Source organism: Periplaneta americana, chromosome 10 (genome assembly GCF_040183065.1).
Source record: "Periplaneta americana isolate PAMFEO1 chromosome 10, P.americana_PAMFEO1_priV1, whole genome shotgun sequence".
In the NCBI taxonomy this organism is placed as follows: domain Eukaryota; kingdom Metazoa; phylum Arthropoda; class Insecta; order Blattodea; family Blattidae; genus Periplaneta; species Periplaneta americana.
In genome coordinates this window covers 65,580,863-65,599,572 of record NC_091126.1, presented here as the reverse complement: position 1 = coordinate 65,599,572, position 18,710 = coordinate 65,580,863, and the positions used below count along the sequence as shown (strand labels likewise).

At 37.2% G+C, this 18,710-nt stretch overlaps 1 protein-coding gene across 1 annotated transcript in view; it reads right to left on the bottom strand.

Annotated features, from left to right (window-relative positions):
* Positions 1–6,124: 6,124 nt before the first annotated feature.
* Positions 6,125–18,710, bottom strand: part of LOC138707752 (allatostatin-A receptor-like) — an 882,364-nt gene continuing 869,778 nt past the window's right edge. Inside the window, exon 8 of the mRNA XM_069837618.1 lies at positions 6,125–17,773. Within this exon, the coding sequence (XP_069693719.1) occupies positions 17,303–17,773 (471 nt within the window). The 3' untranslated portion in view covers positions 6,125–17,302. The remainder of the gene's footprint in view (positions 17,774–18,710) is intronic.

Genomic DNA, 18,710 nt, shown 5'->3' with positions numbered 1-18,710 from the left:
GCAGTAGGCCTATACTGTATGTATAGTACTAGCCATCGGTTTGTTACAGTTCACTTGAGATCAAATCAGTCGTATTGGAATCCCGTGGGGCTCAGTCAGGTATATGTTAGAGTACGTACACGTTGGAGCAACGATAAACGATAAAAGAAACGCCCTAGCGACGCTTTGGTATTATCAAAGAATCAAGTGTTCGTATCGGAGCAACGAGAACGCGGGAAGCGAACATTTTGATTTATCACTAGAAGATATTCTATACAGGAACAACTGGATAATACGCACGGCAGACCAATATCGATAGTCGACTCTACTCGCTGGCCACTAGTCACCGGGCCGTACCGAGCCGTATCAAACAAAATATAATCGAAATGGTGGTAGTCAAATTCGCGACTATATTCTTAAATAATTCACTCCATTAGTCTAGTTCAAGGTTTTATGTAGTACAACGGCGGTTTTTTGAATGCATTAAAAGAAAATGAAGATGTAATAAGATAATAAACTAGGTTATCACAAGGAAATTAACAGGAAAAAAGGTGTGTTTCACGGAATACAATTAAAATGACGGAAAGTAAATTTCCGGTTAATGTTCGCCAAAGCGTAAAGTACGGCGTTGCTGTTTTATTTCTGGCCTATCGAAAAATACCTAGCCTTTTACGAAAAAAATTTAAGGACCATGAAATTATTCACCGGTTTCATTATAGGCCTATTATTTTTTAACAATATTACGAATCAAAAACTGTCATATTATATAATTTTAACTACTACATGGACGAATCAAATCAAGCTAACCTAACCAAAGCTAACCTAACCTAACCAAAGCTAACCTAACCTAACCAAAGCTAACCTAACCTAACCAAAGCTAACCTAACCTAACCAAAGCTAACCTAACCTAACCAAAGCTAAGCTAACCTAACCAAAGCTAAGCTAACCTAACCAAAACTAATCTAACCTAACCAAAGCTAATCTAATCTAACCTAACCTAAGCTAAGCTAACCTAACCTAACCTAATCTAAGCTAACATAACATAACCTTCGTAAATGCAAGGCCTGTAACCGGAGCAAGAAGGGATCTCAATCATTTAATCTGCAAGTACACGCAAAAATAAATTCAAGTAAGGATCACGCTCCCACTGCATGAGAGGTCCGCGCATACGCTACAGCAAAACTGTTTCTGTCCCGAGCCTCTCATCTAAGGCACTCGTCATAATTTACTCGCAATATTTACGCAAATACACATTGTCGCTAACAGTGGTGCTATCTCTCAATAATGTTCAGAACGAAGGAGGTAGACAGAGAGAGAAAAAATTTCTCCCGCCAACTACGCCACACACCAACGTCATGTTCTTATATTCTCCAGTATAGCGTCTATACATCCACTTAATGAAAGAAGATACAGTCGGACACTAAAGTCTACATACACCCCCATTTTTAGCATATTTTGTACGACCCTGAATGCACAGATGTTAACGTGAAATTCTATGTCTGCGTCGACTTCCATAACAACAAAAACCGAGGTATTCAGACCAGTATCTTGCACTACAAGATTGTTAGATGCAACTGTTTGTGTTTACTGAAGTACAGAAGTGAACATACACTGCGATTCTTTCGTCAGTTGTAGAAGAGACGTTGCAGTGAACACAGTGAAATTGGTGCAGTTTGTTAAGACAGTAGATGTGTATTACAATACATAATTTGATCGCGTATCATGGATCCAAAAAGAACTGAAATATCAGTGGAGGTAAGAAAAAATATAATTGAGCTCAATAAAAAGGGCTTTTCACTGCGTAAAATTGGGGAAATTGTTAGAAGGAGACATGCAAGTATCCAAACCGTAATAAGGAACTACAATGATCGAGGAGGTGTACAAAACAAAGCCAGATGTGGAAGACCAACAAAATTATCTAACAGGGAGCAACGACATATCATTAGAAAAGTGAATTCAGATTCCAAAATTACAGCTACGGAGTTGGCAGTAGATGTCGCAAATACTAGTGGAAATATTGTTCATCCCATCACAGTACGAAGACTTTTGAAAAAGCATGAGTTTCAAAGTAGAATAGCAAGGAAAAAACCATTCATAAGCATTGTAAATGAACAGAAGCGCCTAGAATTTGCAACTCTGCATCGAAGTAAAGATTCCACATACTGGAATACAGTGCTTTTCACGGATGAGAGCAAATTCAACATATTTCAATGTGATGGAAAGCAAAAGATGTGGCGAAAAAGGAATGAAAGTTTGAAAAAGAAAAATCTTGTTCCATCAGTGAAGCATGGTGGTGGAAATATTCTTTATGGTGTTGCATGTCTGGAGCTGGGGTTGGTAATTTAGTATTTATTTAGAACATTATGGATAAATGGAAATATATCACCATATTAAAGGAGAATTTGAAACAATCTGTTGAGAAACTGGAACTAGGAACAGACTGGGTGTTTCAGCAAGACAATGACCCCAAGCATACGGCCATTGTCGTAAAAGAATGGCTACTTTACAATGTACCAAAACAGTTGCATTCGCCTCGCCAGTCACCAGACGTCAACCCAATTGAACTTCTTTGGGGAGAACTAAAGCAGAGGATAAAAAAATACAAAAGCAAAAGCAAGAAGGATTTGAAAGCTGCCTTAGTGAAAGAGTGGAATAAATTTACACCAGCGGACACAAAAAAATTGGTGGAATCTATGCCTCGACGTTTGGAAGCTGTGACAGAAGCAAAAGGTGGAAATATAAAATATTAAATGGTGCCTGAAAGTGAAAATAATCAAAATCTATGTTGACTTTTGTACCTGAACGGTTTTTCTTTTGTATGCTTAAGATGTTATTATATGGAACTGTTATTAATAATGCAGTATATATGTTGTTTTTCATTTCCTAAAATGTCTGTTTATGTCACAGAAAGTGAATACATATTTTCTTTATTGATTTTGAATTTGTGTTATTTTTAGGGTGTATGTAGACTTTTGTGTCCGACTGTATATAGAAAATATCAGCTGCTAGGTTGAAGGTTAATATAACTTAAATACGTACAAAATTGAACCAGTTTCTCACTCCAAAGCTAGTATAAATTCATTGTGATGTGATTGGTTCTTGTGATCACTTATCATATTACGAATAAAATATACACAACTGATTAATTTTTCAATATCCATGATAATTAATTTAATATGTCGAAATAATAATAAACCGATTAATATTCGGATATATTGATAACCACCGGTCATTATACAGATAAATATTATCGTAATCAGAGATCATATGAACGACAAGAGCGAAGAAAATGGAATTTGTCTTTTTCGTCGCTTTTATCGTGTATCTTCGCTTTTATCGTTACTCTGACATAGCATCACTGCTTCTTTTATCGTTTATCGTCGCTCCAACGTGTACGTACCCTTAGAAACGCGCTGGTGTTTGGTTCCAAATGTGACGAGTGCATGATCTTTTTGTGTTTTGTATTATTCTTTTCATGAATTTTTGCCTCATTTTAATATTAAAGTTGTATGGAATTCGTTGTATGTAGTTTCTAATGGTTAAACCAGAATAATTAATAAACTTCAGAAAAGGTACTTGATTTGTTGCAGTAAAATACTGTACGTGAGGCGGAGGTCGTTATTTTGAATAATTCCTGTAACTTGTTTTTCAAATGACAGTGGGCATTGAAAAAATAATTTGTTTTACTTCATTACAGTATACATAAGCCTATGTACTGTAGGTCCTACTACCGATACTACCGAAATTCCAGAACCAGAGCAATTTTTTGTTTAAAAATACACCACTGACTTTCCTCTTATTTTAAAATGAAATACCATATAATTTTATAAGCTTCAAAATTTATCGAATGAAAACAGTATGAGAAAACCATTCTATATCACCAGGTTTCGGTCCTGGGCACAGAAACGCATGAAGTTCAGAACGCACGGGCGATAGTGTTGTGTTGGTCGAGTGTACTGGAGGATGGAGCGTGCCGTTACTTCGTATCTCAACATGTAAACAGTCCATTATAGTACGGCACAAAATATATTTCACCCTGTACAGATGCAGTACATACAGTACATTCCTAGTGTAGACAATAAATGTCTACCATTAAAGTATTAACGTGAGTTGTAACCTTCAATCAGGTGTCCCTACGCCGAAGCCCCTTACACGTACCGCAGCCAAGCAGCAATACACACAACGGTAATGCACATTACGGACCCACCTGTGCTGTTGCAGTCACCCCACACGGGTCATGGCGTCATTTATACTCTGTGTACTCCAAACCTCATACTGGTTACTCTGTGTCCCTAGGCCGAAGCCTGTATATCACTCATTAGTAGCCAGTTATGTATAGACCTACAGTAAATTCTCTGTGATCCGTTGCTATGTTGTCCGTCCGCTTCGTCGTCCGGCATTCACGTGATTTCATAGGCCACGCCTTACTGCAAGACGGTACGGAAATTAGTTATCGTCTACATAATTGATATGGGTAAATATGATAAGAAAATATTTGTGAACATTTGAATAATACAGTAATTAAGTCACCGATTACAATAGTTACAATCAGTATATTTTTAAATTTATTCCAATTAACATCAAGGGAAGCTTATTTGCCCCTGATGTATTGTAGCAAGCTAATACAGTCACACGTTCTTTTTGGTGCAGTTTTGTGTGATGTAGATTCTAAAGCTATTTTCAGTAGACATTTGATATTTAAACCGGTTTCATCACAATTGTATATCTGCTGGAGAGATAATTCTAGTTTACTCACCAAATCTCGGAATGTAGTTTTATATTCTTCAGCTGCAACAGTATCAGATGACATCCTCTCTCCACAAATCGCAAGCGGACGAACATCATACTTTTCCCTCCATATCGAGAACCACCCATCACTAGCAGAGAAATTATCGCCTCCATGTTTCTTAGGCATATCAAGCGCTTTCTCTTTCAGAATCGGACCAGATATTGGAGTACCTTTCCTTCTTTGTTCTTGAAACAATAGAAGCAGTTGCTTATCGTATTTGAAAACACTAGGCTGCTTCAATGTACGGCGCTTGTCATTAGACCTTGTGGATGCACATTATTCTTCCAATGCAGCCCAATTACGCTTCCAGTCATAAATTGTACTTCTTGGGATACCAGAAATAGTTTCCCCTTCATCCAGCCGCTTCAAAATATCCAATTTGTCTTTTAAAAAAATAACTAAACTTCGAGCGTTTATCAGTAAATCAGCATGGTGAACCTGTTCCACACACAACCTGTGATTTACTGAAAGCACGACGGGGTTGCAAATAGGGGGAGGGAGAAAGTACATGGCGGGGAGGAAGAAGGCACGTACTGTACTGTGAGTAGTCAATAATAATTACTTACCCTACTGTCCGGATGAGAGAGAAGTTACTGTACTTATACTAGAGATGAACAACGATCGAGAAAGCGAGGCTAACAGCACCTGCAAAGCCGAAAACCCGCACGACAATGTTATAATACGTCGCATTCTTGACGTAAAGACTTCCGACACTCGATATTGATCAGCTCCCGAAGTCAAGTAGCCTTCAATCGCCACAGTTGTTTATACTGGACTGAACTTTTATCTACTTTTGCAACTTTTATATATGTATAAACAATCAAGTAGCCTATTTGAAACATCTCTACCTTTCATCCGTTCCCCAGTATTTATTTAATTACTGGGCCCTTATTAAAAGGCTAGGAATTTTCTTTTCATATGTTTAAGGTCAAGTGTGCAATCTCAAGTAAAAAGATATTAATGTCATATTTCATGTTTCTTAGAAACGCAAATTTATTTGAGATTTTTTTTTCTATTTATATAACCATAGATAATATCATATAATAGAACCAGAACATTTTGATAACTGTTCTGTTTTGTCTTTTTGTCTCATTTAAACATTTATGTTATTTATTTCAATGATGTATGTTATTCAAAGTTACGAAATCTTTCCACGCCGACCAAATGCTATTTCGAGAATGATGAGCGAGACTCGAAGCGCACGAGAATGACGAGCCGAGACTTGAAAGACAATTATTGCAGCGAACACAGCGAGCGAGAGCGGCAGTTAGTTTTGTTCATCTCTACTACTTACCGTTTCGACAGCTTATGCTAGAAAGTCAAGGAATTTAAAAGGATAGCCCTTGTTCTCTGTTTTATTTATTTTAATTTTTCAACTTAAAATGTCTTACAAGACCTGCGAAATACATACATATATTATGAACTGAAAGTTACAGAGTCATACAGTTTTTCATAATTCTACTGTTAAGCATACATATATCTCGGACTTCAGTGTAGCCAGCGATACTGCAATAATTAAAAGCTTCCATAGAGTACGTAAATAATTTTAATCAGCAGCATGAATGATTTTTCATGGCTAAGGTACTGTTTACATAAATTCACTGACAATGTTAACGTAGTCCAGACAAAAGCAGGTTCATCACTGAAAATGTGAATTTAAATCCCAGAGGAACACATTATTTACAATATTCCATACCTTTTTGTATTTGGAACACAACATCTTAACATTAAAATCACAATGGAAAGAGGAGAAATAAACGGAAAGCAAACTTGCTATAGGATGACGAATTATGTCATAGGGTAAAGGTAGAGGATCAATATGCTACAATAAAAATCAACTTTGTTGTGCGACGTTTCCATTAACCCTAGCAATAACAACGGGGAGGGGTGTACTTTGTGCCTATCTCCTCCGAAATTTATATTTTAAATATGTAATTGATATATTAAAAATATGAAAATATTATTTATTGTCAATTATGAATTCTTCTATCTTATTGTGTTATTGTTTAATCGTTTTCATTGGTAGTTTTTCCAAAATGCGGAAACATGTCAAGGTGGACAAAAAATATCTCCTCTTTTTGTATTTTATTATAGTAAATAATATTTGATGATTACAAATGTAAAAAAATTGTTCAAAATTAAACATTTTTGTAGTAGACACAAAATACCCCACCATTGGTACTGCATGTTATTCAAAATAAATTGGTATTGCTCGAATCGAAAAGTCTTTGCCCCTGGTTTTTTTTTCAACCACAGTAATAAACGCACAGGGAAATCAAAATACAGGCAGTGTTGTATGTACCTTTGACTATTTTTCCACATAGTCACCACTGCGTTTCAAGCATTTAACATATCGCACAACTAGTTTAGAGTTGTTGCTGTTGTAGAATTTGGCTTGTTGAGCGCGTACAGATATTGTGGCACACTCGCAATTCTGCGAGCTGCCACCAGGAAAAGCGCCAGGGGATTCTCGTGAACAATGTGGCTCTCCTTCATGACAACGCCGAGACTTATGTGACAAACAGGACCGCCGCCCAACTGCAGTCATTCGGATTGGAGATTATGGGTAGCCCACCGTATAGTCCAGACTTCACCCACGTAATTACAAAGTATTCGGTCCACTGAAGTAGTTCCTGGCAGGCCAGAGGTTCATTTCCGACGGCGACGCGAAGACGGCTGTCCGGCGCGGTATGGCATAGTTGCGCCCCGCGGTCAATTGGGAGGCCTAGGCATGGCATAATTGCGCCCCGAAGAAATCAGGTAGCAGATGGGACATGGCATAGTTGCGCCCCGAAGAAATCAGGTAGCAGATGGGACATGGCATAGTTGCGCCCCGAAGAAATCAGGTAGCAGGATGGACATGGCATAGTTGCGCCCCGATGAGCATAGTTCACACGAAAGTGATTGTCATAAAATAAATAATAATACATTATGCAACGAGTCTATAATGATAGTAATTAAGACGCAAGTATGGATATTTATGAAACGAGCGCAAGCGAGTTTCATAATATTCATACGAGCGTCTTAATTACCATTATAGGCAAGTTTCATACGACTTTTTATGCTCGACCATATTTCTAACTTGAAATTATTCAGATGTATACATTTCATTTGTATCTGACAAGATCGTAAGTGACCTTGTTCTAGGTCGTGAATTGTGAGATGTGCGCAGACGCGAAAGTATTGATTTTTTCCGAGGAACAATAATGTCATTGACCTTGATGTAATCCCGTTAAGCTTGATATAACCTTGATTATTGAATTCGACATTGAAAAACGAGATGACAAATTGAATTTATTTGAATATTATTTACAATTAACGCTAATTATTATAGTAACAGAACATAACCTTCTGCGACAGTATTGGATTTCCAGCCTCCGTGACTTTTCGCTAATTCTCTTTCGATTGCATATCCGAGAATAATCGATACTTGCGGTTTTATAACGGTACAAAGCTGACTTGTCATTGGCTGAACACCTGTAAGCTGAGTTGTCATTGGCTGAACACCTGTACTTTAATGAATAGGTGTACTTTAATGACATGCATTAAAGGACTGCTACCAGGTGTATAATTGCTACATTTCGGCATGGTCGAGCATAAATTACTTAAAAATACTACAGTGATAGCTGCATTGAAATCAGGTAGGCCTAGCATATGATCAATTTTTCTATTTAAAATAACACTTTTTTATTGATCACACACAATAACTGAACTGCACTTTTTGTTTCTACATCGATATCTTAACCCTACGGTACAGGGTTTCGAAAATTGAAACTTAGAACCATTATCAATTATTAACTCTTCACCCTTTTCACTAAACTTAACATTCATTTTAAATTAACCTCACTATAAGCCACAGACGGTGTGAAAATCACTAATAAAATATCAAGACTGCTAAGGCCCCATATTCCAACGGCTCACTCATTTGAATATGTCAGTTAATAAAGTACTGCCAACTTCATGGTGTTCATTTTAACGGTAGGCTATTGATAATCACTGCATAAACAGTAGAAAAACAGTTAATAAAGTACTGCCAACTTCATGGTGTTCATTTTAACGGTAGGCTATCGATAATCACTGCATAAACAGTAGAAAAACAGTTAATAAAATACTGCCAACTTCATGGTGTTCATTTTAACGGTATCGATAATGAATATAAATCGAATAAGAAATCAATAAGGTTGGTTGATTACGAGGCTCGAGTTTCCGTAGTGTCTTTTTCTCTACCTATTTCATCGGGGCGCAACTATGCCATGACCTTTTCTCTACCTGAAGGGAACGGGACACAACTATGCCATGCCTTTTTCTCTACCTGATGGGAACGGGGCGCAACTATGCCCACAAAACAGAGACCCTTTTTTATATGCTGCATTTTATCTGACCGTGTGGCGCAACTATACCCTGCCCGTCCGGCGGTGGTTCCGCGCTAGATCGGCCGAATTCTACAACAGCATCTCCAACCTATACTTCGTTCCATAATGTCTGACAGGCGATATAAACAGTACCGGCAGAGAGAGGGAAAATAATAATTGATATTGAACCAATGGCAGAGGTCTCATTTCACGCATTTCTTGAAGTTTGGAGGAGGTCTCTCTCTGCCGGCACTGTTTACGTTGCCTGTCAGACGTTATGGAACGAAGTATAATGGTGCGATGGGACAAATGACTGAACCGCTCTAGTGACTATGTGGAAAAATAGTCAAAGGTATTTAGAACGTTGCCTGAATTTTGATTTCAATTTTTAATATTGTCGCTGATAAAAATAGGGACAAAGACTTTTCGATTCACCCTCGTAAATGAATAAAAAATAGCATTAGCGCAAATACACTCTAAAGTGAATACAGTTCCAGTCGAAAAGATAAATGTGGACCAAATACTGGAATGTGGCTCCACACGTACAATAAAGCGTATACATAAACACTTGCTCCAAAATATTTGAGTAACATATTACAATCCTTCTAAAAATTTGTATAGCAAATGGCGTAGTTATTTCCAGGGCTTTTGAATCGAGATCGAAAAACGTTTAGGGTGAAGTCATAATCAGTAAAAATGTGGCTACTATTTACAATTTCAATGGAATTACAATATTGCCAATAATAATTAAGCTAATGAAGAAGCCAGGCAGGGGTCGAATATTTCGTGTACTAATTCTGAAGCCGTGTTTATTTGGCATGTGGTAGGACGTAAAAATATACGGGGATATTTATAAGTATCCAGTAAAGGAGAAAAATGGAAAATAATACAGGAAACAGCAAGTCAGATGCCGGTACGTAAATTTGTTTCATAAGGACGGTGGCAATTTTCAATAGGCTCCAAGGAAGAGTCGCTGTTTTCCCGATCAAGAAGTTGGATGACGTGACGTAATATGCCTATATGACGTCACGTATGTCCGCACATTACATTTCAAGTAAGAAAAACTATTTTAATAAAAATGTGGCGATTCGACTTACCTCAATAAGATTAATAGAATACTAAAGGGAATAGTGTAGTGAATCGATTTAATATACTGTACGTATAATAAGCCAACTGGTAAAGCCTCAGGCTGCAGTGCAAGCCTTCGGGTCGTTCCTCCGTACAAGGAAAAAAAAAACAATTGTTTCGTAGTGGATAAGTGTAGTAACGTCATAATTCGGATATTTATTATATTACTTCCATGTGCAATATAAGTGTATTAATTTGTGATCAATTTGCCACATTAACTGTAATAAGGTTAATAGCAAACTAATGAATTCGGTTCTATTATATAATAATAAAGTCATATTTTTAATGCCTTTGGGAGCCACCGCTGTAGCTCAGTCGGCTAAGGCGCTTGCCTGCTGGTTCGGAGTTGCGCACGGGCGGAGGTTCCATTCTCGCTTGGGCTGATTATCTGGTTGGGTTTTTCGAGGTTTTTCCCAAACGTGAGGCAAATATCAGGTAATCTATGGCGAATCCTCGGCCTCATCTCGCTATCACCAATCCCATCGACGCTAAATAACCTCGTAGTTGATACAGCATCGTTAAATAATCAAGTAAAAAACCTTTGGTAGTATTTGATGTTAATTGTAAGTATAATTTTTATGGGTGCTATGCATAGACATTTCGCTAGCCCGCGCTACGAGTGTGCTAAACTAGCCCCGGCTATCGACTGATTACAGGATTCATATCATATCATATCATATCATATCATATCATATCATATCATATCATATCATATCATATCATATCATATCATATCATATCATATCATATCGCTAACACTGATTTATGAATACGAAAAACGTTAGTTCGCTGATCATCCACAGGAAGCCCGCGCTAAGATTGTCTATGAATATGGCCCTATGAATTTATTCATCAAGACTTCATAGCGTAATGGATATGATAGTGGTTTTCTAAACAAAGCTTTTGAGGTCGAATCCCGGAGTATTCAAATTCAAAGATAAGTAATGTATTTCAGTAAGTAGAGAAAAATATGTGAGGAAGGGAGTGTTGTGAAGTGGTGTAGGTTGGGAGAAAAAAGCGGGGTAGCGACCGCCCCCGTTTGAATTCATATTCTGAAGTGTTGTCATCGTGCTTGACGTCATATATCACGTCATCGATCTCCTATTGGTATGCAAAAACGAGCAACTGATTATTGGATTTTACCCAATTTTTCAAATTTAAATAACAAATGTTCAGTTCAATTACAAAGCATTTTTATTAGGACAAGAGCATCGCTCAGTCTTCATTGTTCAAGGGAAAAATCATACTGGAAATGGTTTTCTTTTCTCTGCATATCACACACGTTTTTACAGTTATCAGACACTTTTATTGTACAGTACATATTGACTGCAAACTTTTAACACCTTATACCACTTAAGATTTAATTATAGAACAACTTTTTAGTGTTAAATTGAAGCTAAGTTGCTAAATTACCTTAGTTGATTAATTTCGACAGCACTCTTAAGCCTTGGTTTTTTGTTCCTCGACCGACGCATACGAGGTGCAAGGCGCGCCTCGCACAAATCCGCAATACATGAGAGATAGTGAGTAGTTTCTATAGCTGCGAGATACGAGGTCTGCCCAGATATAGAAACCACTCACTATCTCTCGTCTAGTCCGGATTTGTGCCAGGCGGGCATCGCACGGCACACCTCATATGCGTCAGTTCAGAAAAGACAACGCTTTAGTCATCTTCAAAACTAGTGACATCCTTGCTTATTTCCTCTTTCTTCTGGAGTTGTTTTGGCGGTGAGTGCGTTTGTGTCAGGTAGTTTGGAGTCAAAAAGGATGTGTTATTTTGAAATGTAATATTGTGGATTGAGGTTATGTTGTGGGTGTGTTTTTCTGTGTCCGTATATTTCTTACTGTTTTAGTGTAATTAATTTCTCGTTTTTCGGTTGGAAATGTAGGAATTACATGTCTGTTTCCAGGTTGCTGTAGTTGTGGTTCGTGTTTGTGATGTATTCTGCGTATGTGTAGGTATTGTGTGATTTTGTTGTGGCTGTGATGTGTTCCTTGCATCGTGTTTGAAATGATCTTTCAATTTGTCTGATGTAGACGTTGTTACAACTATTGCATGTTAATTTGTATACTCCTATTAAGTTGTATTTGTTTGTTTGTCTTGGTTGTGTGTTAAGGATGTTTTTTGTAGAATAGAGAACACAAAACACTCTAGTCTACAGCAACACAGAAACATACATGGAATTCCTACATATTCAACCGAAAAACCAGAAATTAAGTACATTAGAATAAGGTTACCAGATTCTTTTCATAATTTCTGGGGACATATATCAATATATGAAAAAAAAAAAAATCATTTAACATTTCCGTTAGTTTCCCATTCACTTATATGTTCATTGTTTTTACACACCTTAAAGAATTAAAATACCCATTCTATTTACACATTAAAATGTTCAACCTACACAACTACTACTTAAATTGCTGATATTTTCAGAGTGATTTTTTTAAACAGGACTTCTCTGGATCACAATTTTGCAGCAATTCCCGATAGGCCATATTGAAGTTGGTTAAGATAGCAAGCATGACTCGAACAGTTTCTAGTTTCTAAACTCATTCTGGATTTTTTTGGATCTTCACATTTTCATAGAAGAAACAAAATTTCTTCACTGAACATTACTTCTAGAATTAGACATACAAAATCATTTCATTGGAGAAAATTTAAAAACATTTCACTCCGTTTTGAGCAAAGAGTAGCATTTTTTCAATCCACTTTGCTATTTTCTCTGAAGTCACATATTTCTTTAAGCTACAAATTTCATAAAACAAATTATTTCATCCAGGTTAAGTCCATCTACATTGGAAGAAAAATAATGGAATGTCTCTTCGAATGTTTCTCTTTCTGGAGGATATCTCACCAATATACACTCTACAGGTATGAATGAATCCAATGACACAGTGACATTCAACAGCATTTCCATAAAATTATAATAATTAACACTTAAAATTCGGTGATATTTGGGTATAAATTATTAAATTCGGAACATTCCGGGGACAAATTTTGTTCGGAGACAAAATGCAAAATTCGGGGACTGTCCCCGGGAAACTGGAACGTCTTGTAACCGTACACTAGAGAGTACGAAATATATAAACAAAACACACTCGCGGCATATAAGCTTACTCAATACACAATTAAATTTCAGAAAAAAAAAACAGCAGATTTTGACTCCATACTACCGAACTTGTGTTTGTGATCAGGATGGCCACGGAAGGACACGTGACGTAATGTATACCCCGTGCACACTTTTAATCATTTCAATGTTGTGGGACTAAGAAAACAGACTTTACTAACTATACTGTATACTAATAGCAGCTGTATACTGCAGCCCACGGTCACATGGATTGTTCGCAGTGAAGTGCATGAGTTAGTCTGCATTCTACTCGCCATGAAGAGCGGACGCCGAGAATATGAAACGCATTGCAAAAGGTCCCGAGTATGATATCCGTTCAGGTCATCCAGTGTTTTATATCTTATGTTAATCCACGTTTATAATTTATTGTCGTTGTGACGTAACGACAGCCATATTTTTGTTGTTTGCTTCATTCCTTAATGTGATGCATTACTGTGAGCGAAACAACCTCTGTGCCACATGCCAAGAATTTAGTGGTAAGTGCGTTCTGCTTTGAGATTTGTTTTAATGTAACGGGTAAAATATTAGTGTTAGCATTGAGTGAATATAGCAGAACGCGGATAAAAGAGACAAATTTACCATAAACAGGCAATGAATTTGAGTTACAAATTGCACAGCTGTTTCATTTGGAAAATAGTAATTGGTGGATCTTTGTGGGGTATGATCAAAGCTCACGAGCACACCCATACAGTCACGTCGTTTGACATGTGTTAGACCAGGGTTCTACGTGAAGAATCGGAAGTGAGGGTGGAACATAGTTAAATATGACAACTATATTGCATGAACATAATTGAGGGGTTTGGGGGAAAAACCAGGCAGTTTCAATTCAGTACTCTTCGAGATAATGAAGAAAAACTTACCGCAAAACAATAAGATGTACAGAAGAGGCAGGTACAAAATGCATTATAACTGTGAATGTAATTCTTGGAACTACTTGGTTCTTCGACCAAACGATAGAGCGTATTTTTTTTTGTCCTTTGTACATAAATAACTAAAAAATGACAAAAATTGGAGCTGCCTGGTTTTTCCACCAAACCCCTCAATTATTTGTGGTTATTTTTTTGGCACTTTTTGAAAGCAAAGCTGTTAGCCGAATACATTCTAAAAAAACCGCCAAGCCTATCTCAATTTCTGTCATTCACTCTCTGTGCATGTTGTACTTGGCGACTGTCATACTGGATAGTTTTGCCGCACACCATATAGTGTGTTTCATAATTATAGGTCTAGATACAATGCCATCAGGTCATCACAATGCCATCAACTGAATACAACTCATACACTTGCAACCTCATTTTTTAGACTTAGCGATCGTGCGTTACTTCATTTTTCCAACATGAGCTACACTACGTTTTGGATGATATAACTCTTTGAGAATTTTTTTTTATTTTACTTGGTTATTTAACGACGCTGTATCAACTACGAGGTTATTTAGCGTCGATGGGTTTGGTGATAGCGAGATATTTGGCGAGATGAGGCCGAGGATTCGTAATAGATTACCTGACATTTGCCTTATAGTTGGGGAAAAGCTCGGAAAAAACAGAACCATGTAATCAGTCCAAGCGAGAATAGAACACGCGTCCGAACGCAACTCCGGATCGGCAGGCAAGCGCCTTAGCCGACTGAGCTACGCCGGTGGCCTCTTTGAGAAAGGCAGCAACTATAGTAGATGTATGATAGTAGATGTATGACGGAGCTACGGCTCTCTTTCTTTTAAACGTTCGAAAGATCTTACGAATAAACTTCCAAAACAGGTGTAACGACCATGACTTACCAATACCATGGTCTCACAGGTTCCCCGACTTCAGTCTTCTGAATTTTTGTTTCAGGATATTTGAAATGTTTTGTGTATTTCAGCCCTGTTGATAATGTTAATGAACTCCGGATTGCCAGTGGTTGTCAGCGCATTAGAAACACTCCAGGGATATTCGAACCTGTTCGATTGTCGATGAGGAAACGTGCTGATGCCTGCCTTATCACGAACGGTGGTCATATTGAACACGTATTATAACGCTTTTGTCCTCCAATACATATCGGATGTTATGTTACTCCTGAGCACCTGTAGCTACTGACGAGACATAATAAAACCCAATAGATTTCGCAAACTGATTGTTTCCAGAGTTATGTTAATTAGGCCTACGACTTTTTGCCTTGTTTAATTGTCCTCTACTCACCCTGCAGTTTGTACCTATAATAATGAAACACCCTGTATAGAAGACGTAACTTAAGAATTTAGATTTTGATACTGAAATATTGAAGTGGTTAAAATTCTACCTATATCAAACTGTTAATCTTATTGTTAGTAAATAATTTTGACGAAAACGGATGTTGTTACTTGCACAATTTATATACATACTACCGTGTTTCCATGAAGATGTAGGACACATTACAATGTTTTGTAAATTTTCGGTTAACAAAGTCCTCTCAATAGTAGAAACATTTGGGGAAATTGGTATGAAATCTAGATAACTGCAGCGCTCCAAAGAGCTGGAAATATTGTGCCACGAAGATGACAGACTTCCTCCGTTCACCACTCACGATTCGGAAGTGTTCATTTCCTCATACCACGAATTAAATCCTCATCTCTACTTTACTTTCAAACTTCTATTTAAAAGTAATAAATATATTATTTTTTCTGCACATAAATAAGAAGTTAAACTTTCTTTCTCTGGATTGTACACAAAATGCATTCTTTCTTATTAATGTATCTCTTTTCATTTATAAATGATGAGGTGTAAATAGGGTTATGCCATGAATTTCACATAAATTCACATAAAATAGATATTTGTAGCTATATTGTAGTCAGAATCACTTTCAATATTTTCTGGTTTACGAAAATCGACATTTCAAAGCGATGTGATATAAATATGAAAAATGTCAGTAGTTTATAATGAGATTCTAAGTAGGCTATAATCCGTTCTTATCAAATAACCAGCAGTGAAATCAAAGCGTTCATGGGAAGTTGAGAACTCATTGCTTCTATGCATATTCGTTCACATGAACGCCAATCCTTTAAGACAGGATCCCGGAGTTATTGTCATTCTACCTACCTACACTTCGCAGGGTGCTTTTATGTTGATTCTTCTGTGTCAGAGGCAGTAGAGAATTAATTAGACAGAACTCTCAAAGGATCGAAATCATTTTGTGGTTAGGCCTAATTAATTTCTCTGAGGAAGTAATTTTCCCTTTAATAAATAGTCTTAAAAACTGTACCATTTTCTAGGCAATAAAATTAGGAAGAAAATCGTATGCTGCGTGTTTGGAGTAAAACGCGATAGTATTATTTCAAAAACCAACTAATTATTTTCTAACAACTTATACTTATAGGCAGCGTTTCCGGATAAATTTACACATAGATCCTGAATATGAACAAAAGTCGTTCTGTAATTTGAGAAATCGCTGTACACATACATATAAACAGACAGTAATGACTTCTTTCTTCGCTGTCTGAAATGTTGAAAACATACATTTTCCGAGAAAATCTCGAAACAGATTATCTTGTTTGCAAGATCATGTTTTTCATGTTTATATTTGTAAGAAAATAGAATAAATAGCTCTAGCAATTACATCAAAGTTTACCATATCAATTACACATATGAATCACGTTATGAAGTGATGTCGTGTAATAAGGTTGAATATAGTGATTCATTCTTTTTTAATCCCTTGTACAGACGAATCAGACAAGTTTATCTTAAGAGAAAGGATTCTCTGTACACATATTACAAAAACAAAAGCGGACTCCACATCATGTAATGGATGCCTTGAGTAGCAACACTAAATTGTTGCCCATGCAGTGAATCGATGTCCGACGTCGAGTTCAGTCAGCTACCTGCTGACCCAGGTGACTTGTTGATTCAAAGGATATCCAAGTGAGATTCTGCTTGCATGTGTTACAAATTCAAGACTGCAGAGTTTACCCAAATTTAGATTCACACAGCTGAAGTGGCAGGATGCAGTGCCAGCAGAACTGGGTCCACGTCTGTGTGCTTGGTGAGATCAGTGAGACAGTTGGTAGTAGTGGAAGACGTGGAGTTTCTTCCCGACTTGAGCTTTAATCCTTGCCAACTCCTCTGCATGGTGGGAGTCCCACGTACGACCTTACTTGTTCTTAGTGAAGATCCATGTCCTGTCCTCGTACTATTTCCACTGTGTGTCCTCCTCCTGCATCCCATCTTCTCTAATTGTCGTTGCAGCGAACGGCGAAAATTTTTTGACATGAAAGAATATATGAAGGGATTCATACAAGTATGGATGAGTGGTAGCAAGTTGCAGGTTATGCGTAGTTTATAGATTGTGGGTGTAAATGAGTGAAGATTGAATTTGATGATAACTTCCATGATGATACGAAGTCCCCAACACACCAAGAACAGAACTATCACCAGGATCAACATCTTAATTACCTGTAACAAATTAACAAACATAATTAATATTTAGAAGACAAGTTATTCTAAGCTTTAAAGATTAACGATACATTCCACAAGAGTGAACTCTCAAATGTTGAGAGTTATATCTATTTTTTTTTCGAAAGATAGGACATGACAGTTAAGCGGCCATACTTGGAACTACAGCTCTATGTTGCCAATTTGGACGACCACGCGATAAGCTGATGTTATAGTCGCGTCGCTATTATTTCCGGCGTGACTTCTCCTCTTTGCTTACGCCTTAGGAAGTGAAGGCTCTATATAGTCTAGATATACTGTTTTCGTTGTAAGAAAAATCCTAATGTAAACACAAGCACGTGGTTGTCATACCCGTGATTGGCTCCCAGTCGAAACACTCACACGACGCAGGAAAATATAGTCCGTATTTGGAAACTATCATCTTATATTATTTGAAAATAAAAAATTGAATTCTAGCTGTTAAATACAATGAAACATATCAGTTCACTCATATGTAAAACGATATGTAAAAGAAAAGCTACTTTTATATTTTGTTATGTACTATGAACGCGGATGAATACCAACAGTAATATCGAGGTAGTCTGTTCTTGTAACAAGATGGCGTCACTTGAGCTCGTAGTTGTTCACGTAAGCACGTGGTACTGAAGTACGGCTTCTGCATCCTCGGTGTGTGTGGTTATTAAACATAAGAGTGGAAACCCTCTCAGAAGCGGACAAAAACATATAGTCTTAAATGTATATAATAAGTTATGTGAGTTTTAATTAGAGTAATTGTAAAGTAAATGTTTCCTAAGCAAACGAATGCATAGTAGTGAGGCTAGGCCTACTTGATGAGTAACGGGAATTGTTTGACATGCAACAGAATGTACAACAGTAGGCGGGAACACGTACTGAGAATCTATGGCGCCAAACAGCGGCCAATGAAGCCTCACTTCAG